The 25,299-nt window shown below is 36.8% G+C and overlaps 3 protein-coding genes across 3 annotated transcripts; 2 read left to right on the top strand and 1 right to left on the bottom strand.

Moving 5' to 3' along the window:
• Positions 1-7,062: 7,062 nt before the first annotated feature.
• On the top strand, positions 7,063-12,079 carry LOC120460445 (ferritin, middle subunit). Its single transcript, XM_039648215.2, has 3 exons — positions 7,063-7,463; positions 8,340-8,486; positions 11,071-12,079. The coding sequence occupies exons 1-3, from the start codon at positions 7,296-7,298 to the stop codon at positions 11,362-11,364; spliced, it is 609 nt and encodes a 202-aa protein (XP_039504149.2). The 5' UTR covers positions 7,063-7,295; the 3' UTR covers positions 11,365-12,079.
• Positions 12,080-13,231: 1,152 nt separating this feature from the next.
• On the top strand, positions 13,232-15,513 carry myod1 (myogenic differentiation 1). Its single transcript, XM_039647847.2, has 3 exons — positions 13,232-13,926; positions 14,362-14,440; positions 14,551-15,513. Exons 1-3 carry the CDS (start codon positions 13,417-13,419, stop codon positions 14,787-14,789), a joined length of 828 nt encoding a protein of 275 aa, XP_039503781.1. The 5' UTR covers positions 13,232-13,416; the 3' UTR covers positions 14,790-15,513.
• Positions 15,514-17,030: 1,517 nt separating this feature from the next.
• tnnt3a (troponin T type 3a (skeletal, fast)) lies at positions 17,031-24,327 on the bottom strand. The gene is made up of 12 exons (XM_039648133.2): positions 24,279-24,327; positions 23,134-23,173; positions 23,024-23,037; positions 21,731-21,749; positions 21,588-21,633; positions 21,382-21,498; positions 21,201-21,278; positions 19,386-19,499; positions 19,192-19,304; positions 19,018-19,108; positions 18,844-18,884; positions 17,031-17,280 (listed from the first exon to the last, which is right to left on the bottom strand). The coding sequence occupies exons 2-12, from the start codon at positions 23,151-23,153 to the stop codon at positions 17,244-17,246; spliced, it is 690 nt and encodes a 229-aa protein (XP_039504067.1). The 5' UTR covers positions 23,154-23,173; positions 24,279-24,327; the 3' UTR covers positions 17,031-17,243.
• Between the last annotated feature and the right edge of the window lie 972 nt (positions 24,328-25,299).

Raw genomic sequence — 25,299 nt, 5'->3', positions numbered from 1 at the left:
AATTTACACACACACTCCCTGATGCCCAGGATCAACAACCACAAAAATAGCTCCACAAATGAGATGGTAAACTATAAAGGATCAGACACCCTCATTAATCTGAAATAAAACACTTGGGCGATTTTTAAAGAATGTATTAGAAATATGATACAATGTCCTTTAACAATTTAGACTGTAATTGATAAAACGGGCCGGATTAACATAGCGGGCATAATGACCCAACTGGGCAGCCCTTCCAGACATCTAAAGAGGAATACTCCTGAAAAGACTTCCCATAATTACAGTGACTAGCAGGATTTGGGATGGTGCAACAAATGCAAATATAAAAATATACACTGAATCCTATTTTTTTTATACTGTAGTATGTTTAACTATGTATTTATATAGTTAAACATACTATTTTTGATATAAATTTGATAATAAATAAAACTAAATTTGATAAGGCGAAATTTAAACACTATAATCTATGTACTGTATATATTTTTTACTTTTGGTGTAAAAGGTGTTCCTCATTGTAGCTTTTAAATGTATATATTTATCCATTTACGTATACATGTTTAATCCACAATGAGGAACACCTTTTACAGCAAACCACTGAACGATCACATCTGGAATATAATTAGCATCGTTCTACACAAGAATCTTTAAAATGATTTAGCTCATGCTACCCACCACACACATTTTCAATAAAGGATGCCAGAATTGTCCTCTGCTCGGTCAGAAAACGATATCCCAACGGGTTAAACAGTTAAGCCTCTGCTGCGTTTGGGTAACATGAAGGGGGAGATGTCTAGCCAGGATGAGCCACCCTAGACTATCAATAAGTAAAGACAATACTCAGTCTTTAACAAGGCCAGACACTGCAGCTATAGAGGCCTGGTCCCTTTAAGCCGACAGAGTTGAAGTTATGTAAGACAAGCAGCGACTATGGCTGACTCCTGGATGACATATTCATAAATCTGTTTTGGGGGCTATAATCCCTGTAATGCTGCAACACGGTTGAGCCCACATGTTCAACAGGACCCTCTGTCCACTCATTGTCCATTGGTAACGTAATCTAGCACTGGGCCTGTCCAAACACAGAGTCAGGGTTGTTGTAAAAATGTCTCGTCAGGGCAATTCACCATCTTTACAGCTCAAAGCAGGTGTGGAAAGCACTCGTCCCATCACCAATTTGTAGGCCTATGCATGTGAATGTTTGTTGTAAAGATTGTTGGACGTTGATATTCCATGTTCCATGTGATGCTACTGGATAATTGCAATTGGTGTAATAAGAGTTTATATATATATGAGCTGTCGACATAGCAGGTCTCATCACAGTTGTTGTTGTTGGAGTGTCCTACGATGTGAATAGAGGCCGATCCTTGACGCACATGGCCCTTACACAAACTGGCTAGATGTTGTTGTAGATGTTGCTTCTGCGTCTTCGTTTGACTACTACAGTAGTGATGCGGCTGAACTCGCCATATTGTCCAGTCTGCAACCATCTCTTCAAGGTCATTTGGGTCCATGTTGCATAGTTTCAAACTGGCCTTGAGGCCATTCTTGTAGCATTTTAGTTGAGAGCGCATGAATCGAGAATCTGCCATGCGTACAACATGTCCAGACCAGCGAAACTGCGCAGAAGCAGGAAGGCCTCAATACCAGTGATGCCACAGGTCTGAAGTACCTCAATAATTGGGGCTTTATCCTGCCATTTGACATGTGTAATACGACGAGACAGCACCACATATGGAACTGATCAAGTTTGGTGATCTGACGGGCGATAAATGGTCCAGGACTCAGATCCTTGAGGATGAGTGCCTTATATACTGCCACTTTTGTCCAGCCGAATGCCGTGCTCATCCCTTGGACAGTCGACCGAAGGCAAAGCTAGCTTTTGCGTTGCAGGCACTGATGTCGGAGTACGCTGTCCTATCAGCTGCGAGATTGCCACCGAGGTAGCAGAATTTGTCAACGGCCGTCGGCACGGTCTCATATTCAGTAATTACCAGTGGATTGGAGTTTCACTTGTTCACCGCATGAGGCATGACGTCTTCTTTAGACTGACAGTGCAACCCGATCTCACCCCAAGACGTCATATAACTGACGTTTTGGGACGTCTTTTGACCATACGTCAATATTCGCCTTTTTAGGGCCCCCTTAAACGTCGGTAGATGAGGTTATGGGATCCTAACTCTACCCCATACCTAAACCTAACCCTAAACCTAACCCGTCACCTAACTGACGTTAAAGGTAAAGCGTCAGTTGTATGACGGCCCGGGATCGCCATCTACCGACGTTTAAGGGGGCCCTAAAAAGGCTGATATTGACGTATGGTCAAAATACGTCCCAAAACGTCAGTTATATGACTTTTTGGGATGAGACTGTGTTAGACAGTGAGCCCAAACCTTGAAGCTGCAGTTCAAAAACGATCGAATAGTGACCGAGCTTCGGTTAATGTGTGCGCCATCAGTGCGCAATCATTTGCATACAGGAGGTCATGCAAAATTGCTGAATGTGAATTTTATTTGTACATTTGCCTGAAGCCTGTGCAGATTGAAGACATAGCCATCTGCAAGGAACTGGGTTGGAATGACCATGTCGCAGTCCTTAAAAGCCACGGACAGCATCATAGAGAGCCTAAGTCCCGCCCCTCCGCTTCCGGGGACCTTATTTCGGAAAAAATATGAATGGTAGTCAATCTTTTTATTCCGTCTGATCTGTGCCCTCAATTACACATATGATGTTTGTCAATTTGAAAGATAATTCTGAAAGTCAAAAACGTCGCAGTTTGTCATAAAACAGAAGAGTAACGTTTAGTTTAATGTGAAAATCGCTGTATGAACTACATCTCCCAGGAAGCGAAACAACGAGTGAGATCCGCTGCTCGTGTGTGTGCAGTCTGGTACAAAACACTCGGGTGTGACGGCGTAACGTTACGATTATAACGTAAGACTATAGAAACAATGACAGACAATAGCCTTAGTAAAGTTAGCTTCATTCATTGAGAGAAAATGTGCGCCTTTGGGGTTTGTAGTCTTTGTAATTACGTATTTTCACAGTCCTCAACGGTTTTGCATCAAACTGCGACTTTTTTTACTTTAAAATGTATCTTTTAAATTGACAAACATCATATGTGTAATTCAGGGCACAATTCAAACGAGATCAAAATATTTGTTGTCTCTCGCCATTGACTACCATTCAACATTTTTCCGAAATAAGGTCCCATGGTGGTCGACCGGAAGGGAAGGGGCTTAGGCTCTCTATAGAAAAAAGATGCTGAATAACAGTGGGGCTAACACACATCCCTGTTTGGTGCCACTGGAGATGCTAAATGGGTCAAACAGTATGCCATCACCCAACACCTGAAGCATGCCATCATGAAATGAACGGACGGTGTTAATGAATTTCTCTGGGCATCCAATCTTATGTAGAATGAGACAGAGCCTGGTGCGTAAACTGAGTCGAAGGCTTTCGTGAGGTCAATAAAGATCAAGGTGTTGTTCTCGGCACTTCTCCTGAATCTGCCTATTTTTTTAAACACCATGTCCATGGTAAACAAATGTCTGGACTCAAGTAAATAAGCTTGAGGTGCTCTTTGGATAGAAAAAACATGTAGAAACAGGAACATCCAAGGCACTCTCTTTAGAAAAGTTAAAAAGCCTTTATTTCTATGGGTTGATCATAATCAACACTATTAAAACACTCCGACGCGTTTCGGCTTCGTCTGGGACTCAGGGTTGTATGCCGAATTTTTTTTAACTTTTTGCTTTGGATGTTCCTGTTGATTTCTGCTATGTCCATAGTACCGCGGCCTACGCGAAATCCACACTGACTTTCCGGGATGACGTCACTGTCATAAACGTGTTTTTGGAGGCGGTTCAACAGAATTCGTTCCAAAACTTTGCCTGCAATTGAGAGCAACGAGATGTCACGATGATTGTCAAGGATGTTGCCACATGGTCTTGTACTTGTTCGCCTGCTGATAGAAGGAGTTTGTGATCGTGATTGTGTGAATAAAACAATTGGAGTCCTTCTGAGAGAAAGCAGTCATAAGAGATTCACCCATGACAATAGGTTGAATAATTGAATAAAACTATTTTTAAATTATGGAACGAAACCCGACTGAAACACTGTGGTCACTGGATTCATACAACTTTATAAAGAGAATTCAAAATACAGTAATATTGAAGAATGAATGGAGAATATTTCAGGTGAGGCGATTAACAAGAGCAAGTAAAAGACAGAAAGACTTGAGTGCTTTTGGACAGCTGCACAAAGAAACAGACAAAACATGGACAAAAGGCAGGTGGTATCCTTGAAGGAGGTCTACATGAAGCTGCCAAAATGTATGACAACTCTGTAACGTCATTATCTTAAGGAATACAACACATACCCACCACACTAGGTTGTGACCTGAAGTAACTCAAAAATGTGAATCACTCTTGCAGCCTTAATTCCAAATTCAAACTGAAATTTAGCCTGATCCAGCTCTGTTCCCCCTGAGTGTGTCTGTAATTTGTTACACTTAAGTTCAGCTCAGGTCATTGTATATGTGTCTGAAAGGTGCAGAGGTCAAGTCAAGGGTGCAGGTCCTGTTGACCCAATGCTCCATGTACTCTGAGTGTTCCCCTTTCTTCCATCCAGACCCAACTGGCCCCCGGGGATTTCCCAGTCCCTCGTGTCAGTCATCCGCACTGAGGAGGGCCCAATGACACGGGCCACTGATGAAACAAGAGACGAGTCCACCAGGGAACATAGCGAAGATGTTGTCATTCACATTGCGTGACTCTTTTTGGCTGTGCTAATACTTGTTGCTTCATAAAGAGGAACATGACATAAATATGGTTTTCTTGTAAATCATTAACACACAAGTCAAATGTAGATTTTTACAAATAGCGCCAAAAAAGATAGGATGGTAAACAATTATAATAGATGGATGAATAAGTCTGAATGAGTATTATAAATGTGAAGCGAACCCTTATTTGAAGGTTTCTAATGATTATATCATTTAATGTAGTTAAAGAGTGAGTCAATGAATGAAATGAAATGAGTCGCTCGCTGCGTGAGGAGAGTACGTAAACAGATTCACCGCTGGCTTAAACCAGAAAGAAATTTTAAGAAGTCTAATGAAATGGTCTCCATGCTACACTAATAATAGTAGTAAGGCTTTTCTCTGTATTTTTTTGCCTGTATTATTGGTGTCCCCTTCAAAATTTGCTCTTGAGAATTGTTATGTTTATTGTCCCCCCCCCCAACATTTTGATGAAATTTTCGCCCCTGAATGATATCCTCCTCGGTGTTGCTTCTGGAAGTTGTGTTGCTCTATTATTGTTAGATCTTACCACGGCATTCGGCACTATTGATCATAATAGTCTCATTGATCACTTTAGAGTTTGGCTTTTGCCTTGGATTGGTTTTCCTTGTATTTAAAGGACTTTCTCAGTTTGTTTAGGGAAATACTGTTCTTCTGTTGCCCCCCTTGTGTGTGGGGTTCCTCAGGGTTCAATTTTGGGGCCAGTCTTGTTCTCATCATTTATGCTTTTGTTAGGTGCTTCCGTGACATTCATTTTTATTTGTATGCTGATGATTCTCAAATTTATATATCATTGAAACGTGGGAAATTTTCTCTGTAATGTCTGACCAAGTTTATTCTATTTGGTAATAAAGGAATGTGTAGAGGATGTTAATGTTGGTCTGGTTGCTTCCAGCAAAAAACAAAACAAAAAACTTTCTAGTGTAAGTGGTGTAATTTTTGACTCTGAGCTGACTGTAGTGTGATCCAGGTCTCTCTCACACCTGCAGCTTGTTCAACATTCAGCTGCTAGGTTTCTAACTGGTACTAAGAAGAGAGGGCACATACTGTAACTCCTGCACTAATCAAACTACCCTGGTTACGTCACTGTACTGGTCATTATACGTTACAGAATTCATTAAAAATTGCTGTTAGATTTATTCAAAGTTTTGTGGCTTAGCACCTGAGTTTTAATCAGTCTGCAATCTGCATCAATCAAATAGCTATCTTTGCTCAAATGATCAATTAAATCATACTGTTCCTCGATATTGTTTGAAATGAAATGCTTTGGAATGAGTTTCCCCTGTTCTTATAAAAATCCCACACATTAAATGTTTTTCAAAGTGCATATTTGTCTTCTTTAGCATTTTAAAAAGCTGTAATTTGTTGCTTGTTTTTTTGTGGTACTTGTTATTATGCCTGTTTTTATTTATATTTCTTTGTACAGCACATTGGTTCCGCAATGGTTGGTGTTTGACAATGCTTTAGAAATAAAATTTGAGTTGAGATGAGATCTCATGAAATAAAAGTCCACCTGAAAAGAAGACATTTATAACATTAAAAAAAGACATTTTTATTTCATAAAAAAAGAAGACATTTATAATGTTAAACGACCATTTCTAAACTAGAATATTAGTTTTTTATGAATGTGTCCTTGATTTTTGTCAAAAATGAGATGAGATATTATTTTTATAGTTCATGCAGGATAATAAGAAAGGACGAATGTATAGTAATTTTTAAGAACATTTTTAGATTGAAAACAAAGATTCAAAGAACAAAAGAAAAGAAGAAAAAAAATTCGGCTAAATAAATGGGGGAAAAGAATACAATGAATGGCTCATCATATGACCATGTTTAAATCAATAAGCCATTTAAACACATTAGCTATGTCATTTATAGTGAAATATAGTTGCCTAAAAACACAGAATAAACCCTGCAGAATCCCAACACAAAGGCTATCATGTCATTAAATCAAATGACTATCAATGTAATTTACATGTTTAGTTAGTCAAACTTCAAAGTGCACTTTAAAGCACGACAAAAGATTATTGAAACATAATGATTATTAACATTCAAATCAGTTATTATTGTGCTTTTTCCCAAGTGCAACAAGAACCTATTCAGCATGGAAGGCATACAATTATTAATATAATGATAATAAAACTAGATCCCTTATTCTAGATCATTTTGTACCAATATTGAATCCATGTAACAGGACTACTAAACTACACTAAAACTATAGCCTACTTAGGCTAAAAGAGGGCAGCTTGTCTACTTATCCACCCACATAATACCGGATGATCTTGACAGAATGAACGGGAAACGCTCGCATGTTTAATCTTTCCGCGTCTACTTTTAGCCTACAGTTGACTTTTTGAATATTAGTTCGTCACTTATACATACACAATACGGAAACATCCTAATAGCGTCTGTGAGGTTATGCGAAACGCCTGAAATCACCGAGGACAGTCAGGAGGACGTTCAGCCTGTTGATGTCCGTGAGAGCGGAAAAATCAACATGTCGGAACCGACAGCAAAGCGAATAAAAACTTGCCTTCCTCTCTGTAAAACACATCTATCTACAGCTGGGAGTCAGGTCAGACAAAACTTCCCGACTGTTGTGGAAGAAAGTCTGTGTGGAGTTTCCACTTTACTCATGGAGGTCTCTTACAGACTGGAAGCGCTGGTAAGAAGAAACGATGCGCATTGAAAAATAACACCCCGAATCATCCGTGTTGCCTATTGTAGAATAAACTGCATTAATTTAACAGTTATAGCATTGCTTTATAAAGTTTTATATTTAGGATAGAGTTATGTGCCATTTGATAATTGCGTTTTATGGAAAAGTTTGTGTTGTTGTCAAGTTGCTACCCCCCACCCTGAGCCAATTGTCGCCCTGAAAACACTTGATTTTATCACTGTATAACTTAAAACATGAGACAAATAGGTTGTCAATGTTTTAAAATCTCTGGTTGTTTTTTTTTTAGTTTAAAAAAAAGTTTTGCCTATATTTTCAATAAAAGATTTATTCCACAAAATAGCCTATCAAGTGGTATATCCTAAAACACTTTGCCTTGTACTGTACTGTTTGTTTACAAAAATCAGTCAGCATTTTCAATGTATTATTTATTTACCCTTTTAAAAAAATATGATAATCATGAGATTATGAAAGTCATGAGGGTCCTCTCTGTTAGTTCTTGTCAAATGACAATAAAATGGCTTCACATGACAACAAATATTTTTAACAAAACTGCTTTATAATGATAACAACAATAATTTGTTCTTCTCTTATCCTAACATTCCTAAATCTTTTACTACGTCATGTCTACATATTTTTAATGTATCAGTAGAATTTGTCTATAAATAAGTATAATCCACAATGACATTTACTTTATTGGCTTTAAAAATAAACAAACATGTACATATATTCTCTGAAAGCAGAAATAATGGACTGACTGACTGACGCATTTTCTTCACTTACAGGAAACTGGTTGGCAAAGTTATTACACTGTTTTCCAGCTAGTTTCGTTTTAAATCAGATCTGTCTTTCTTTCTGTTTTAGGCCAAAATCTTTGAGCAGAGTGACTTGTCTTTACCCAGAGTGGCTGCGTATTTTCATCAGGAATCAGTGAAAGAACTAGAACGGGCAGAGGCAATGTTGCAGTACCTGTCCCAGCGGGGAGGGAAATTCTGCGGCAAGAACATTCAGGTATAACTCTGCCACATAACCTGTTCCACCAAGACTTGGCACAAGTGACCCATATTGTTTCTTAAAAGAAATAGCACCTTTTGGACCAGCCCAACAAAAATATGTTCGATATTTTTGCTAATTAAGTTATTGAGTTAAGGACATTAAATTATGAAATGTTTAAACCGCTCCATTTTTTAAATGTTTTAAAAACTTTTTTTTTTGCTTGGTAATGTGAACGTTAATAAAACATTCTATTTCATCATTCTGCAAACATTTTGCGAACGCAAATTTTGAATCTTCTCTGAATGTTCTGAATCAACTAATTTGAAAATGTCCGTCCTTCCGATGACTCACATCCTAGAATTGACCTGTATTTGGAGATGATGCGTTAATGGTCTCTTACCGGTAAAAAGCCGGAACGTCGTTGCTTGTGTGAACAGCATATTTGTGTATTTTCCCGGAAAAGTCATTCTGGCAATTTTACGGTAATTTACCGGGACTGCTGGTATTGACAGAACGTTACGTTAGAATGTTCCTTGTTAGCTGGGATTGAAGACATCTCGTTTATTTAAACTCATGTTTTAAAATGCGAAATAGAAAACTCAGACCCTGACAAATTATTAATCATAAGCCTATTTTTTCCCCAAAAACCTGAAGATATCCTTTTACTCCTGTTTGTGGGGCAGCAGCACTTAAGAGGGGGTGGAGGGTAGAGAAAAGGAGAGCGATGGGGGTAAACTGGCAGGGGGTTTTGCAGAGGTCTCCCCTTTAATGCCTGTTAGGGTATACGTTTCCCCTGAGTTCCAGAAAATTGAGGAGATTAATGGGAAGGCGGAAGGACAGTGCATTAATTGTAGTTCCAGATGGATTCCGTGGCACTTGCAATGCTGTCATTTTACACTGCGTCCTCTATTCTATTTTTTATTTTTTTTTTACTATCCAGTATCCACCCTTCCCTGATTTTATGACTCGTGTGAAATTGATCCGGACTGGTACTGGTGAGGGTCCATCAACAGCGATTTTGAACACCTTGTTATCAGCTTCTCTGCGCTGGGTCATGGTTGTGCACACTTGGAAGCAATTGTGTGATGTCTTCATTAATTGTAGCTCAATTAAAATATGACTGATATGAGGATTAATCAATTTAGATAGCTTTTGAGTTTTTTATCAAATCTCTTGAAACAATTTTAAGTTGCTTAAATTAACACTTAAGTTAAGCTTTACCAATTGCATTTCTTTGATCAAAAATACAATAAAACAGTATTGTTGAATTAAATTGCTTAAATAGCCATTTTCTATTTGAATATACAATATTATTTAATATAATTTATTTCTCTGATCAAAGCTGAATATTCAGCATCATTACTCCAGTCTTCAGTGTCACATGATCCTTCAGAAATAAATCACTCTAATATGATGATTTGCTGCTCAAGAAGGATTTCTTATTTTTATCAATCTTAAAAAAGGTCATAAAAAAGTTGGTTGATGACACAAAATAAAGGGCTATCTAAAACTTAAATATGCTGAGAAACAAATGAAAGTCAGGTGCAAACGATAATCAAACAATGAGCAACTAAAGAACTGAAAAATAAACTAGTGAAAACATCGAAACATACAAAACACACATCTCCTATAACATAAAACAGTTGTGGTGCCTACTTTTTTTGTGGAAACTGTGATTATTTTTTATTTTTTTTTTAGAATTGAAAGTTTTAAAAGAACAGCGGATGTCTTTACTGTCACTTTTGGTCCATTTAATGCAGCCTTGCTGAATAAAAGTAGTAGGGGCCGTTTACACAAAACCATTTTCAACTAAAAACAGGAAACCTTTTCTATGTTTTAGCATTTATTTTTTTACGACAATGGCATTTTTGGCAATGGCATCCCTGAAAACGCAAAACTTTGAAAACGGTTATCAAAGTGCAAGTTTTGGAAAATCATACCGTTTCGTAAAGTACAAAAACAAGACTTGGTGACGTCATGTGTATTACTTGTTCAGTCGTGTAATGTTTCTTTATAAAGTGACATCACCATCTACTGGTCTGGCATGAATAATACCTTGTTTTTAGTCGTTTTTGCGGATCATTTCACAAAACATTTAAATTTCTTCTTATTATATAATAAATAAATAATAATTCGTGATATTTGTAAAAAAAATCGAAAATCTAAAATTTCACCTCTAAAAATAACCTTTTACTTTGAAAGTATTTCAGTATTTCAATTACATTAAGTATTAAACATATTTATTTAAGAACTTGGCACTGGTTTAAAACAAAATAATTTTTTGTAAAGTTTTTTTTTTTTTTCTTTATCATGGACACATTTATTTGCCATTGGCTCAAATGTGCCTTGCAGTGATTCTAACATGAATGAATGAATACTAAATAAAGTAGTGTCAAATAAAGTCTAACCGCATACTGTTATTACTAGTAACTAACGTGTAACTATGTCAAATTAAAACAAATTGTTACCTTATATTTTATAATCGATGTAACATTTACATCAATACTTCTAATTCTTAACACACAGCAGCTTTTATACGCGTGATAAGTTTCAACTTTATGATATTAGGCTTATAAACGAATTGTATGTTTGTGCGCAGAGGCCAGTCACTGAAAATGTGTGCGCCGTCCTTCCCGGTCTGGAGATCATGCTTGACCAGTGGAAGGAGGAGATAAGCGTCATGGTGGAGTTGAATCAGCTGGCTCGTGAGTGCGGAGATCCACACACCGCCAGCGTGATCAAAAGTCAGTTCGTTGAGCCCCTCGTCCCAAAGGTCAAGCTCGTCGGTGACCTCTTGACCAGCGCTCGCAGAGTGGGCTGCACCAGTGACAGCACAGGGGGCTTCGGCGAGTACCTTATCGACCAGCTACAAGAGACCCTGACTACGGCCTAGACTTCCTCTCCCAATCACTGAGGAAGCAGATAGCACTTAAACAGAACAATAGACTGAGACAGATTACGTAAAGGGGAAAGATGCACTCACAATAAAAGTTTTGTATGTAACACGTATTCAATTGTAGGTAACTTTGGTTGCACTTAAGATTAGAGAATACATATTCACTATTAAGTAGTTGCTTGTTATCATGCATAGTACTTGAATATTGGATGTTAATTAGTACTTATAAAGCACATATTACCTTATTCTGCATTACCTTATTGTACATCCCATAATATACCTAATACCTAAACGTAACAACAACTTCCTTAATTACTATCAATAATTAGGGGGTTATTGCGGGAAAACTCCTATTTAATATTGAATATGTGTCCCCTAATTAATCTAAAGTGTTACGATTATTATAATATCATTGCTGTAAAATCAAGGTATTCTTCAATAACAAGAATGAGAAGTTTAAATAAGAGTTTAAACTTATTTTCTCTTCATGTATTAGTGCTTCAGACCACAACATTAGATGCAGTATATGGACCACAGCTTTGGGCTGTTTATTCTCAGTGTGTGAGAGATTTATTTGTATCTTCTCAAAATAAATGTGCTATATTTGCGTATGAATTTGATTTGTGAACATTATGTCAAATGAAAAGGTTATTTTAAGTTTTGACTTTTGTATATGATCCTGCAGTGGTTTTAATAAACAATGTCCACATTCCGTATGCCATTGTGTATTTTTTTCTTTATAGCATTAAAAAAAGAAATGTTTTCTAAAACAATGTGCTTTTTGTCACATAGTTGTCAGGCTGATGGAGTTATTATTGCACTTTAGAAACAGAATTGAAGTTTTGAACTCTCACCCGGCTCTTTAACGCCCCCTATTGCACGACTGTTGTGCGTCCGTCTGCTATTGTAAGAAACGCTAAATAAAATGGGCCAAATCATAAACAGATCTTGAACGGCAATAGCTACTTAAAATTTTCTGTCTAAATTAATAAATAATTAATTAATTGGTTAAATAAAATAATAAAAAGCCTACCGATTTTTTGTAGGCTATAATACAACCTAAACATTAGTCAGTGTAGCCTATGTTTTTATTTCAGTAACCTACTGATAAGCATCCTAACATTTAATAGGCCTACATGTAAGTCTAAACTGTTATTCACATGCGCATGCATAGGCCTATAGGCTATGTATTGTTAAAATGATGGCATTTTTATTTTTCATATATTTTATCATTTATTATTCACGTTTGTTTGAGATTCCCGACGAATGATTGATTTTAGTGTTCATTTGGCATTATTAGCATTTTAGTGTTTTATTTTTGAACATTTGGAAGAAAAGAAAAAAGAAAAACATTAAGGCATGGATCCGTTTTTTTCTGTTACATTAGCCTACTGAAATCCCTGTTGTTTGACGTCTTATCAAATACAGTATAACACAGTTATTAACTTATTAATTAGAAACAAATGATAGTGAAAAGATCCCCTTAGAAAATATAAAGGAAAGTCCTTCCTCGATTTTCTTTCCTGAGAAAATTCTGAACATTGTAAAAGTGTTGAAAAACGGCTGAAAGGCTTAAATCTTTAATTTGATGACAAATAAACAAATAAATAAACATTTCAGTCCAAATATTCACGTAACAAAAGCAGTAAGAGCAACTTATGTCGTTATTTATAAATGAATTTGTAATTTTAACAGTTTTATGACACCGTCATTAGCTGCAGTGGCAGGCCGTCAAAACCACGCCCTCTTTCTCAGCGCACATACTCATTGGGCAAACAGTCCTCTGCAAGACACGCCCCCAGACTGGCTGGGCTGTATATATGCAGGCCGTGATCTCTGACCAGCATCAAGTACCTGAAGGGTACAAGCATAGAAACTTTTTGAGGGTCTGCGGTTTTAAAACGGTTGTCTCGGGCAATACATTGTTTCAGGATCTGAAGGAATTTGTCTTAATATTCCTAAATCCTTGAAAACTTTACTACTTGGGAAGCATTCAAGTAGGCTATCCTAGTTATAAGCCTATACATTTTTGTTCCTTAATACATAAAGATGGAGTTGTCGGATATTCCCTTCCCCATCTCATCAGCTGATGATTTCTACGACGACCCTTGCTTCAATACCAACGACATGCACTTCTTTGAAGACCTGGACCCCAGGCTCGTTCACGTGGGCCTGCTCAAGCCCGACGAGCATCACCACATCGAGGACGAGCACGTGAGAGCACCCAGTGGGCATCACCAAGCCGGCAGGTGCTTGCTGTGGGCATGCAAAGCCTGCAAGAGGAAAACAACCAATGCTGACCGCCGCAAAGCCGCCACCATGAGGGAGAGGAGACGACTGAGCAAAGTCAACGATGCTTTCGAGACCCTCAAGAGATGCACGTCCACCAACCCAAACCAGAGGCTGCCCAAAGTGGAGATTCTGAGAAACGCCATTAGTTACATCGAGTCTCTGCAGGCGCTGCTTAGGGGTCAAGAGGAAAACTACTACCCCGTTCTGGAACATTACAGTGGGGACTCGGATGCCTCCAGCCCGAGATCCAACTGCTCCGATGGCATGGTGAGAAGGAGTATTTATATATATATAGTAGCCTAGATGTAGTGGTTTTATAATAGTAGCTATTTATATGTTTTTTTTACCTATTACATTTTATTATATTGGCCATTTTATTAATGGTTTATTCTTTACGTAGCCTAAGTTGTTTCAATTGTCAAATATGGACAAACCCAACCGTTTAAAAATGGAAACCAACGAACTCGTGTTGTCCATTTTTTACCGTTGCAACAACCCAGCGTTTTAGCTATATTGTTTTTATTTCATTAGTATTTGGAAACATGTGACATTTCTTTCATTCAACAGCCAAAAAAGATATCGCTATGAATGAAACATTATTAATTAGGCCTAAGTAAATTATTTGTTTATTGTAGCCTATAGGCTACCTACTACTTGTTTATTAACTGTCTTCATTGTAATTAATTTTCTTTTCGTGTTTAGATGGATTTCATGGGCCCTACATGTCAGTCGAGAAGACGGCACAGTTATGACAGCTCTTACTTCAACGACACGCCAAATGGTAGGTCATGTCGAAATATTTCCAGAAAAAATCATTTTAAAAAAATTAACATTTTAGTTCAAGTTAAATAAAATATTTGAGTTAAAGTTAAAATCTGTTTTGTTTTGTAGCTGACGCACGGAATAATAAAAGCTCAGTGGTGTCGAGTTTGGATTGTCTGTCCAGCATCGTGGAGCGGATTTCCACAGAGACCCCCGCATGTCCCGTGCTGTCGGTACCGGAGGGGAACGAGGGCAGCCCGTGTTCTCCGCAGGAGGGGTCTGTCCTGAGTGAGAGCGGGGCCCCTGCGCAGTCCCCGGCCAACTGCCCTCAACAGCAGGCTCAGGATCCCATCTATCAAGTGCTTTAAAGATCCGCAATAGATATTTCAAAGCAAATTGAAAGAGACAATCTGAATCAAGAAACATTCAGCAGACAAAAAATGCAAATCCAATCTTAACGACAAAAGAAAGACTATTTCGATCCACTGCTGGAAACTAGGAACGAATGATCTTTCTTTCTTTCTTTCTTTCTTTCTTTCTTTCTTTCTTTCTTTCTTTCTTTCTTTCTTTCTTTCTTTCTTTCTTTCTTTCTTTCTTTCTTTCTTTCTTTTTTATGCTGTGGAAAATCTAATTCCTTTATGAAAATGGCTCGGATCAGCAAGTGAGTTTCTTAACTACGCTTATTTATATTATTTTATCCATGTGAAAATGTGACCATATTTTTTTCTCCCCCTTTGTGATATATTTTATGTCGCCATCACCTTTGATTTCCTAATTATTCACGAGAGAATCGTAATCCAGATACGGATAGTAGGACCACTTTTGTATATGTGTAAATAAGATCTGTTTTGTTAAAGCGACGAAAACGAACAAACATATTATTGTATTTAATGATGATGCCTGTTTGAAACACTAGTTTGTTGTGTCTTGTGTTAAACTTTATATTTATACTTCTTAAATGAGTGAATGTCGGATTAATAAAAAAAAGCCTATAACTAATTTATACTCAAATATTTGTTGGGATTTTGTGATTTATTCCATGAGATTGAAATGGCACCATTGAAAAACAAAAAGGATTTAGCGTGATGGGGAAAAAAAAAAACTTGAACTGGTTTCCAGGTGAGCTCTTTTTAAAAAAAATTATTTTATCACAAAAAGACATAGCCTATAAAATTATATTTTACATTTTTTGTTCATATTTTGTCCATGCCGTTACAGAGAACCCTGCTAGCCTATAGGCTAAGAATGTTTTTTATCGAATCTTAATTTAGTGTTTTCCAAATCAAATAGGCTAAGCGTTACGCTAAACATAAAAGTTAGAGGGAATCATTTAGACTACCCTGCTTGATGACAATTGAGGGAACAGCCTGTTAAGGGATACGACGTTTTCGTTTCACATTAAGAATTTCGATAACACTTCACCATCCATAATAAACCAGTCATTTTATTCAGTTGATGTAATATGAATAGCCTGCAGATGTAGGATTGTTTAGCAACAATGAGGCTATGTAATACGAAAACGTTTGATTATGTTAATAAAAAAATGTAAAACTTTAGCCTGCTTTTTAATAACATATTTTTTTAATAACTCAGAGATATCCTATGCATATACGGCGTAAAAATGAATACAAAAGAAAAATAGGGTTTATGCTTGATAGACATCATGATATTATAACAACAGCACCATCTTGTGCATTGAACGATGTAGCATTTGCACCATGTGCATTATTGTGTCACTGTAAAACTTTATGAGCAAATACGTCATTTTTGCCGCCTTTCTCATCAAAATAATTTAACCAATTTTAAATTTTTTTTAGACTTCAAATTTTAAATTTTATAGACAGGATCTGGGACCGTCGATTACGACAATATAGACCTTATGTAGCCCCGCCCCTTTTCAGCGTTGCGCTCGTTGTCTTTTTTGACTTCCGGTCTGTATTTTCACAGCGATCTTGAATGAACAGCTCGTAAAAAAATCCCGGTTGACATTTGTTTAGACATCTGCTTTACAATGCTTATGATAAACATTACAATGCTCGTGATAACTTTTGTTAACTCTACAATAAGTGAATCCACTTCACCAGCTAATTACTCCTCGACAGTGATGCCATAGAAATATACAGGGTGACCGCAAAACCGGAAGTTCCAAGACAATATTCTAAAGATGACGGCGCCCACATTTCTGTGGTGCATGAGGTCTATAATTTCGACTCGTAGAACTCGTACCTCAGCGTGTAGCCTAAAAACAAACTAAAAACTAAAAGACATTTTGAATGCTGGAAACTTTTATTTTGTTGGGACTAGCCTACTGTCGAAGGCGGAGGAACATTTGGATCACAAGTTACTGTATCCTTCCGCCTGTCAGTCACATTTTACCTGCTGCGTCGGTGTCGTGGCACTGTGACAGGAGTTGAACATTGAGTATATTTGCACAGACAAGGTAAGAATCTCCAGTTTAATCGCTTACTTGTCACATACGAGACAGTGTAACATTATTTAGAAACCGTGCTTTTTAATTTGTATCCGTGTGCAATAAAACGCGCGAATTTCACGCGACAGAATTTTTGCTGCACTCGTGGAATTAGAAAAAATGGTCTTGGATGACAACCTCCAAAAACAACGATTTTATTGATGTTTCAATAAGAACAAGTAGTACTAAGGCCTTAAGTCACACTTTATTTACATGACATATAAAGGAATTAAACTACAGTCCAAGACGATGAAGAGTGGGTTGATCAACAACTAGTCCTGTGCAGTCAGCACAGAGGGGGTGGATCTTGTCCATCATCATTGTGGGGGTCTTGGTCTGCAGGACGACGCACTTACTTTCTGCGACGAGCGCCGGCACCCTTCTTGCTGCTGCAATGTCAAGATTTGTCAAAACATGTGATTAAAATTGTGATTTGATTTAACACTCGACCGATTTTACACCACAACACTCGAATTTACATTTCACACCACAGCAAGCACACACCTGCTCTTTCAACCCAGGCTTCACTTACTAGGCCTACTGTCCCATCATTGGCCTAATGATGTTTTTTGGCAGCATCAATCAAAAATTAATTTGTCAATTTGTGAATGAATGAATCAACAAAACTAGTTCAAACTAGTCTGCTCAGTCCTGGAGCAATGTGTAAATCCATATTCCCTATTGTCCTTTTTACTTAGTTTACATTTATATCCAGGTATTATTAATATTTATTATATATCGGCCTATTATTCGTTTTTTTTTAGCTTTTATTATTATAATTTGTTTTATCTTTACTTTTTTTTCTCGTAAACCTCCTCTGTCTTGTCCCTTAGACCTATGTCCCCCTGTAGTTATAATTGTATCCCTTAATTAATGTTGTAAATGTGCCTCTTCATCAACAATGATCATATTGGAGAGCTATTAAATATGAAGGAAAAGACTGCAGACTTTTTTTCACATCTCAGAATAGTTCAGAAGACAACAGAGTCATCTTGTAATCTGTTATTGGTGAGTATCTATCGTCTAGGCTACCCTGATCTTTTGAGGTTTCACATAAACGTCAAATAATACAGATTTTAGCCTAATATAAATTCTTGCAATTTTTTCGCCTTAGCTAGACTGATGGTGAAAAAAAATACAAGAGAAAAGGGTGTTTTAGTTCTAAACGCATAAATTCATGTGCTATTGCAAAATGGAATATTATTTCAAATACAATAAAGTATAATTTTTTTCATTAGGGATTGTTTATTCACTTAACGTGATTTTCACCACAGGGGGGTTTGAAGTGATTAATTATAATATTTTTTTATTATAAAATGGAAAAAAAAATATGTAGTTTTTACAATAAGAAGTAATAATGTTGTCTGTGATATTAAGCATGTAATGGCATTTCATAGCTTAGTTATGTATGTATTTTATGGATAGCTTTACATGCGAAGGCAGCTTGGTGGAAAATAGAGAGACATAATGAACGAATGCTGATTTTCAATTTCTGCATATTGATAATAATTGAAGCAAAATGTATTACAAATGTTTCCTTGTATCTATAAATCTGCAGATTAAGATGTTGCTGTTCTCAGAAAGCGAGTGCAGTGTTCTTGCTAGTTAAGGGGCCTTTTACACAACACCATTTTCCAAAAAAAAAAAAAAAAAAAGATAACTTTTGGGGTGTTCAGGGTACTTTTTCTTTACAAAGTGACTGCTAATTACTGGCCTGGCATGAATAATACAGCGATTTTGATAGTTTCCGTGGATCCGTGTGAATTGGGATTGTTTTGACAACGTCGTCGCCTGTACACGGAAAATGCAAAGGAAAACTTTTCCGTTTGTCCTGAAAACGTACCCTAGGTTCACTTTGTTTTCAGCATCACAGAAGATCAGTCAATGAAGCAGTCACACACAGGCCATGCACAGCAGGGGGCGCCATAACATTCAAGAAACATTCAACTTACAATTTGCCAAGCTCCTCCACTCTCTTGCGCAGTGTAGTAATCTGTAGAAGATCAGAGCTTTATCAGTGATATCAAAATTTACCTCAAGGGAAAACGTACTGCTGATGACAATTAGATGTACAGGTTCATGAATGTTTCCTGTCCTCTTGTCTCTTTGGCTGTTTGTTTTCTCACCTCATACTTCTGTCTCTTCAACCTCTCTGTGTGTTCAAACTTCTCAGATTCCAGGGTCTTTATCCATTCAAACAGCTCCTGTGCTTTATCTCTGAAGTCCGGGACACAAGTAAGAAAATGTAAGAAAGTTTACATTGCCTCCCTTTAACAGTTTATAATTCGAGTGTAACTCACTTCAGTTTGTCCTCGTTGAGATGGTCGACGTTGAGTGGCTTGCGTCTGTCAGCCAGGATCTTTTTCTTCTTCTCTCTCTCTGTCTGTTTTTTGCCACCTTTCTTGGAGTCAGCCTAAAGGACAACAGAGCCTAGGGGTTCAGTGTTGTTTTAGTTCATTCTCCTCCGTTCATTTGCACTGTTTTAAACAGTTACCTTCTGCAGGTAGCTGCTGTAGTTGCTGCCCATGTTGGAAAGAGCTGACTTCTTCTTGGCGTCTTCCTCTGCTTTCTTCTTAGCATCTGCCTCCTCTCTCTTCAGCCTCTCCTCCTGTGGGAAACACCAGGAAACACTGTCAGTTAGCGGTCGACCCATTATTGTTTTGTTTTTTAAGGCTGGTGCCGATATCTTAGGGCATTTTCAGAGCTGTTTGCGTTTTTCTGAAACAGGGTTCAGATCGCTTTTCAATTCGTAACAAAATGTGTTTATGTAAGCCACATGTAGGGTTGGGTATCGAGAATCGATTGGAACCGTGACTAGCTTTTCGTTTTTCCCGGAATCGTTCAAAAGTGAAAATTTCGATTCCTAGTTTCGATATTCACAGTCCGCCGACCGGAAGAAGAAACTGCTGAACAACACCAACGAAGAAGCGTCTACCGTAAGTGATGGCGAGTCGAACATGAGTAGCTTACGTCGGCGGTCCAAAGTGTGGCTTCACTTTTCTAAAAATAACGAAATCTCGACAGAAAGACCGTTGGTTACCAAGGTTAGCTAAACTTTTTTGACCCTGCCTCTTAAAAGAATCGGAATCGAGAATCTTTAGGAACCGGAATCGAAACAAGGAATCGAAATCGGAATCAGAATCGTTCAAATTCAAACTATACCCAACCCTAGTCACATGTGAGTAAAGCTGCAGACTGATCTCATGAAGTAGCGTGTGTATGACACGCCAATTCGTATTTCCATTTTTGGCGTGCTATCAAGACGCATAATCGCTTTCAGCGTGTTTATGAACGCCGTTGACTTAACGTTATTGCTGTATATATAAGTATATGACTTACCTCAACCCTGTCCCTAAACCTAACCGTCACTGGGGTTAATGGCATTTATGACTGTTCCCTTACCATCCTAGGAAAAAAAAAAAGATTGCTCCATTTGACGGCGTGTACAGACACGCGGAATCACTCGGACGTTAATGGCGTAGACCAACACACATACATGCGGATAGCTCAAAATGCATAGAGAACACGCCACTTGACTCGAAAGTGGCGTGTATGTTTACGCAAAAGTCATGATGTCATGTTGGGAGCTCTATGTGCTCTTGCCTGGCATTATCAAATATATCAAAATAAAAGTCCCACTTCCAAAACCTTTTTGAGTGTTGCTGATAACAAAAAACAAAAACAAATACCAACCGATATATTAGCCTTGGTGATATATCGGTCGAACACTAATGTCGATGCTGTTGCTAGAAGGTGGACACTTTCTAGCCTTGCAAGGTCAGTATGTTTCCATCCACCTCTTTTTATGCGCATTTTGGGGTGTCGCATAAAAATCTCTGGACGGAAACGTCGCAAGATGCACGTAAATTCTAAAAATGTGCATAAAAAAAATTGCGCTTATTTGAGTCTAAATAAGAAAACATGCCCATAAACTACAATGGAAACACTTTTACCGAATTAATACTAAGATGCGCATCAAAAAAGACATGTGACTTGGGACTAACCAGCGGACCGATCTCATTTTGGTCGTTCTGAAATGCCTGAAAAAAGTCTGTTATTATGAGGCACAAGTAATTTATTATATACGATAATTATTATATTATGTGGTTTGTCCTACAGCAACAACTTCCACTTATTTTTTTATACCTTTCTGATATTTAGCGGCAGTTTATCAGGAATCGTCTTTTTTTTTTTTTTAAGCTCACTGGATGGAAACGTGGCAAATATTTTATATGATTTTCCACTTTCACGCATAAATTAAATTCGCAAATTTAATTTAATCGCAAATTTAATCGCTAGTGTTACACACCTCGCGTCTCGCCTGGCGTTCCTTATCCTTCTCAGCTCGAATCCTCTGCTGCTCGGCTCTCTCAGCTCTGCGCTTCTCCTGTTTGATGACAGAAAACATGTTCATTTACAACTTTCTGAAGAAGATCAAGCTATGCCAACGATTTTTTGACTGTTTTACTTCTCGGTTTACGTTCACTTACAATTCTCGACTTGAGGGCGATGAGTTCCTCCTCCTCCTTTTTCCTGTGCTCAAAGTGAGCATCGATGAGGCTCTGCAGCTCAAGCGTATCCTTGTTCTGACGTTTCTTCTGAATGTCCTGTGTTCAGACACACAAGAAACAATGTGGTTATCTCACTAACAAATACATGGCCATTTTAAAGCGCACCAAAGAAAACAAAATCTTACATCAAAGTCCACTTTCTCACCATCTGGGATCTTGGGTGCTGATGGCCTGGAGTCAAAGAAATAAAATGAGCATTATATCGTAGATTAAATTATTTAAATTATGTGCAGTAATGTGCAAATATAGGCTAGTTTCTAATACTTACTTGAACTTTGGCTTCTCATCTGTATGTAAAGAGGTGAAGAGTGAAGAGGAGACGTGTTATTGTGAAATCCCCTCAGGGCAATGCAGTTAACGGTACACAGCAAACGTTTTAAATCATTTTAAATGATTAGTTATTAAAATATTAAAGTGATTAAATATCTACATTGATTTTAGAACAAACATCCAAGCACAGCCATTATACCCAGATGCTCATAATTATTAAAAAAAAATTGTGACTTGTTATAAATTTAAATATTATTAAAGATTTAAATAATTTTGTAAAAAAGTGATTTTAAATTAAAATATAACATTACTTTTCCTTATTTTTTTAAATATCAAATTATTAAAATATTTAGAGCTAAATGTGTCCAATTCAAGAGGCTTCTTCTTCTGAAACGGCAGCTCTGCTCCTTAAAATGAGTTGGTCAGTTTTAAGTACAAGCCATGCAGAACTCAAACAGCGCGTCACTGCACGGTAGTTATCATTTAATATTCTTTCCCCATATTTCATTACATAGTGTGAATAGGTTATTTCCCACAGCATCATAAATCTTGTCCACTATGTGAATAGGTTATTTTCCACAACGTTATAGATGTTGTCCACTAGGAGGAGACAACAGACAACAGTAACAAGTCCCTTCAGCACTGGGATACATCTGTATTCAACATACCTTCCCCTTCAGTGACCGCAAGCATTAAACAAGAACAGAAAACAAGAACAGGATAGATAATATTAATATTATTGTTATTAACTATAATACTGTGGGGGACCGAATCTACCAACATTAGTCAAAATAAAAGTCCTTATGTATTATTTTATTTATTTTTACATTTATTTCTAAATATATGTATATATTTTAAATGAATCTATTTCCACATTTAGTTATTTACTTTTTTATGTGTGTAAGGTAATGAGGGGGCATGTTTCCAGTCCACATTGTGCAATGTATACACTACAGATTCAGTGCAAAGACAAATACCATATGATTTTTCTTATTGTGTAATAAAATCAAATGCAATGTAAAAATAAAAACTCTAAGATGGAGAATTCAGACCAAGATGTTCTAGATAAATGTATTTCAAATTTCTTAATTATTTTAAGACCAGTGCAGCAGTATCACACATTGCAAAGTTATTACACATGTCCCATTGTGATTGCCTACTTTCACCATGTTCTAACAAGAACGATTATTGGCAGAAATGTTTGAACGGATACATTACATCGTTTGTAATTGTTTTTAAAAATGCTTTGGCAACAAAATTCTACAAGAAAACATTGAAAAATTGTACTCACCCTCGAAATGCTCGCTGTAAAAAACAAAATAAAAAACAGAAGCCTGATTATGCCCCTTTAGTGCATCTCATATAAATCCAGTTCAATATGCATAGAAACATGATACTTACACCTCCTCTGTGTCTGACATGTTGATAGTGGACTTTGAGACTAAACGAAAATGAAATAATGACGCACAAATCAGAACTTCAAGGGAAGACTGCAATTATTCAAAGTCTCTTTATATGAGAATACTTGTGGCATTTTGCCAAATGAAATAATCGTCAATAGTTTCAGTGAGGACCAGGAATGTAGGATTCAAATACTCTTCCAGTTTAAATTAAAAGGCAACAATTACATTTTTGTTTATAGTAGTCTGCACATCTTAAGAGAAACTGACAAAAGAAAAACATAGCAAAGTCATTTAGCTAAGTATTGACCAAATTTTATTATTAGCTGACCTGTGAACTGGCTGACACTTGATCAATCATAAATGCCCTTATCCATACTTTTACATGTACAAGTTTGTTTCCACTTTGCCTGATATATGCTTGGCCTTGTCAGGACGGGAAAAGCACAATAGTAAGGCATTTACCTTCAGAACATATTATTGTGTATACAAACAAGCAGTAGAAAAACAGATCTTTGAGAATATTGTGTTAAATGCAGATTATTTGTATTGATTCCCAATTTCGGAACAAATATTTTTATATATAGTGCAGGACTCGGATTTTGTAACAAATCAATACAAAATAGTACAAAATCTTAAATAAAAATTACTGGGTTTGATTAATTTAAAAATACATATCAATCAGTTGTTAACTTCTGAATAACAATCTGGGAATGGATGTGAGCAATACCTAAAAGCATCTCGGGGCAAACTGAATTTGACAAGACAGCTGCACTTAATAGGCCCAAACATTGTTCAGGATCTAGTTTCCAAGTTCCATCTTAAGATTTTTTTTTCTTCTATATTTGGACATAGAATGTTATGATCATATATATTAAATAGATTGTTATTCAGACATCTCAAAATAAATTAAATGTAAATGTAAACGTCATTTTAAAGCTACACAGCTTTAATGTGTATATATACTTTTTAAAATTAAGAGTCCGTGAATGATATTTTAACTAAATTGATTTATGATTTCCGCAAGTTTGTGTAAAACCTGATGAGTTATCACAAATTAGTCTAAACTGACTCACAACTACACACAAACTGTCCTGATTTCACAATTTCCTCACACTCTGCACTCATCCCCTCCTTACCCCTTACCTCAGAAAAGCTGAAAGAAGTGAGCTCCCTGCTGGCGAAGACTGGCTGTAAAGTTCAGCAAACATGCATTTCTGTTATAGTGACACCTGATCTGTGGAAATCTCCCATTGGTGGAGATTCTGTAGTGGGAAGGATTAAAAAGGGAAGGTCCAGATCTTGGCCCATGCGCTGAATAAGGAGATGAATGAGAGTTTGAGTAAATGTAACAGAGGTGTAAGTTTGGAGGAGTGAGTCCAGACACTGTTGCTATATTTGCTGTGGTACTACGCAAGCACAATTATCACATTTTCTGAAAAGGCCGAACGTGAGTGGGTTGGACTTAGCTTTTGGTGTTATTTTCAACATAATAGATAATGCGTCAGATGAGGTTTTGGGGTGTGCCCCAGAGCTCGCTCCCAAGTCCACATATGTTACAAACACCTTAATCCTTTTCATTATAAATGTCTAGAGGTCACTAATGCTATAAGCAAGTGAATACATAATCATTAATTATATTATATTATAGTATATTTATATAATATAATTATTAATAATTATATAAATAATTATAGTATATTTAAATCAGTGCGGTCAAGATTTATATGTTAATTTAGCTAATTTTATTTATTTATTTTATTTAAATGTGACAAAACACACGCATACACACATGATCGTTTTTTGCATATTAGCAGGTCAGGTAAAAATCTGAACCGGCCCGACTGGAGCAGTAGAAAAAAAGTTCACTTAAATTAAAAGTTTTAAAGCCTATAAAAAGTTAAAGTTTCACACTGTTTAATGGGGACATCAGTGTCATACTTTATTTTTGTCATACATATATTTTTACTAAGAATTTTATTTATAGTTCTCAGTAAAAATATACAATTAAACAAATATTTTAAACACACTCGATGTTGTTTCGGTGTTATTTGGGAGATTTAATGTGAAAGTATTACAAAGTAAAATATATTAACTTGGTGCGATTATTTGCGATTAATAATTACAGAAGATTGTATGATTTAATTTGATTGACAGCACTAATTTA

This window comes from Pimephales promelas, chromosome 25 (genome assembly GCF_988280905.1).
Source record: "Pimephales promelas chromosome 25, fPimPro1.hap1.1, whole genome shotgun sequence".
Classification (NCBI taxonomy): domain Eukaryota; kingdom Metazoa; phylum Chordata; class Actinopteri; order Cypriniformes; family Leuciscidae; genus Pimephales; species Pimephales promelas.
The sequence above is the reverse complement of the archived record's forward strand: the minus strand, read 5'-3'. Positions and strand labels throughout refer to the sequence as shown.

Bases quoted from the DNA above. Each gene is read 5' to 3' on its own strand.
- LOC120460445 (XM_039648215.2), top strand. From the start codon at position 7,296: ATGTCGGAACCGACAGCAAAGCGAATAAAAACTTGCCTTCCTCTCTGT. The intron at 7,464-8,339 runs GTAAGAAGAAAC...TTTCTGTTTTAG, and splicing joins CTTACAGACTGGAAGCGCTG to GCCAAAATCTTTGAGCAGAG. The intron at 8,487-11,070 runs GTATAACTCTGC...GTTTGTGCGCAG, and splicing joins TCTGCGGCAAGAACATTCAG to AGGCCAGTCACTGAAAATGT.
- myod1 (XM_039647847.2), top strand. From the start codon at position 13,417: ATGGAGTTGTCGGATATTCCCTTCCCCATCTCATCAGCTGATGATTTC. The intron at 13,927-14,361 runs GTGAGAAGGAGT...TTTCGTGTTTAG, and splicing joins CCAACTGCTCCGATGGCATG to ATGGATTTCATGGGCCCTAC. The intron at 14,441-14,550 runs GTAGGTCATGTC...TTTGTTTTGTAG, and splicing joins CTTCAACGACACGCCAAATG to CTGACGCACGGAATAATAAA.
- tnnt3a (XM_039648133.2), bottom strand. From the start codon at position 23,153: ATGTCAGACACAGAGGAGGT. The intron at 21,499-21,587 runs GTAAGATTTTGT...GTCTGAACACAG, and splicing joins GTGAGAAAGTGGACTTTGAT to GACATTCAGAAGAAACGTCA. The intron at 18,885-19,017 runs GTGAGAAAACAA...GATCTTCTACAG, and splicing joins TGAAGAGACAGAAGTATGAG to ATTACTACACTGCGCAAGAG.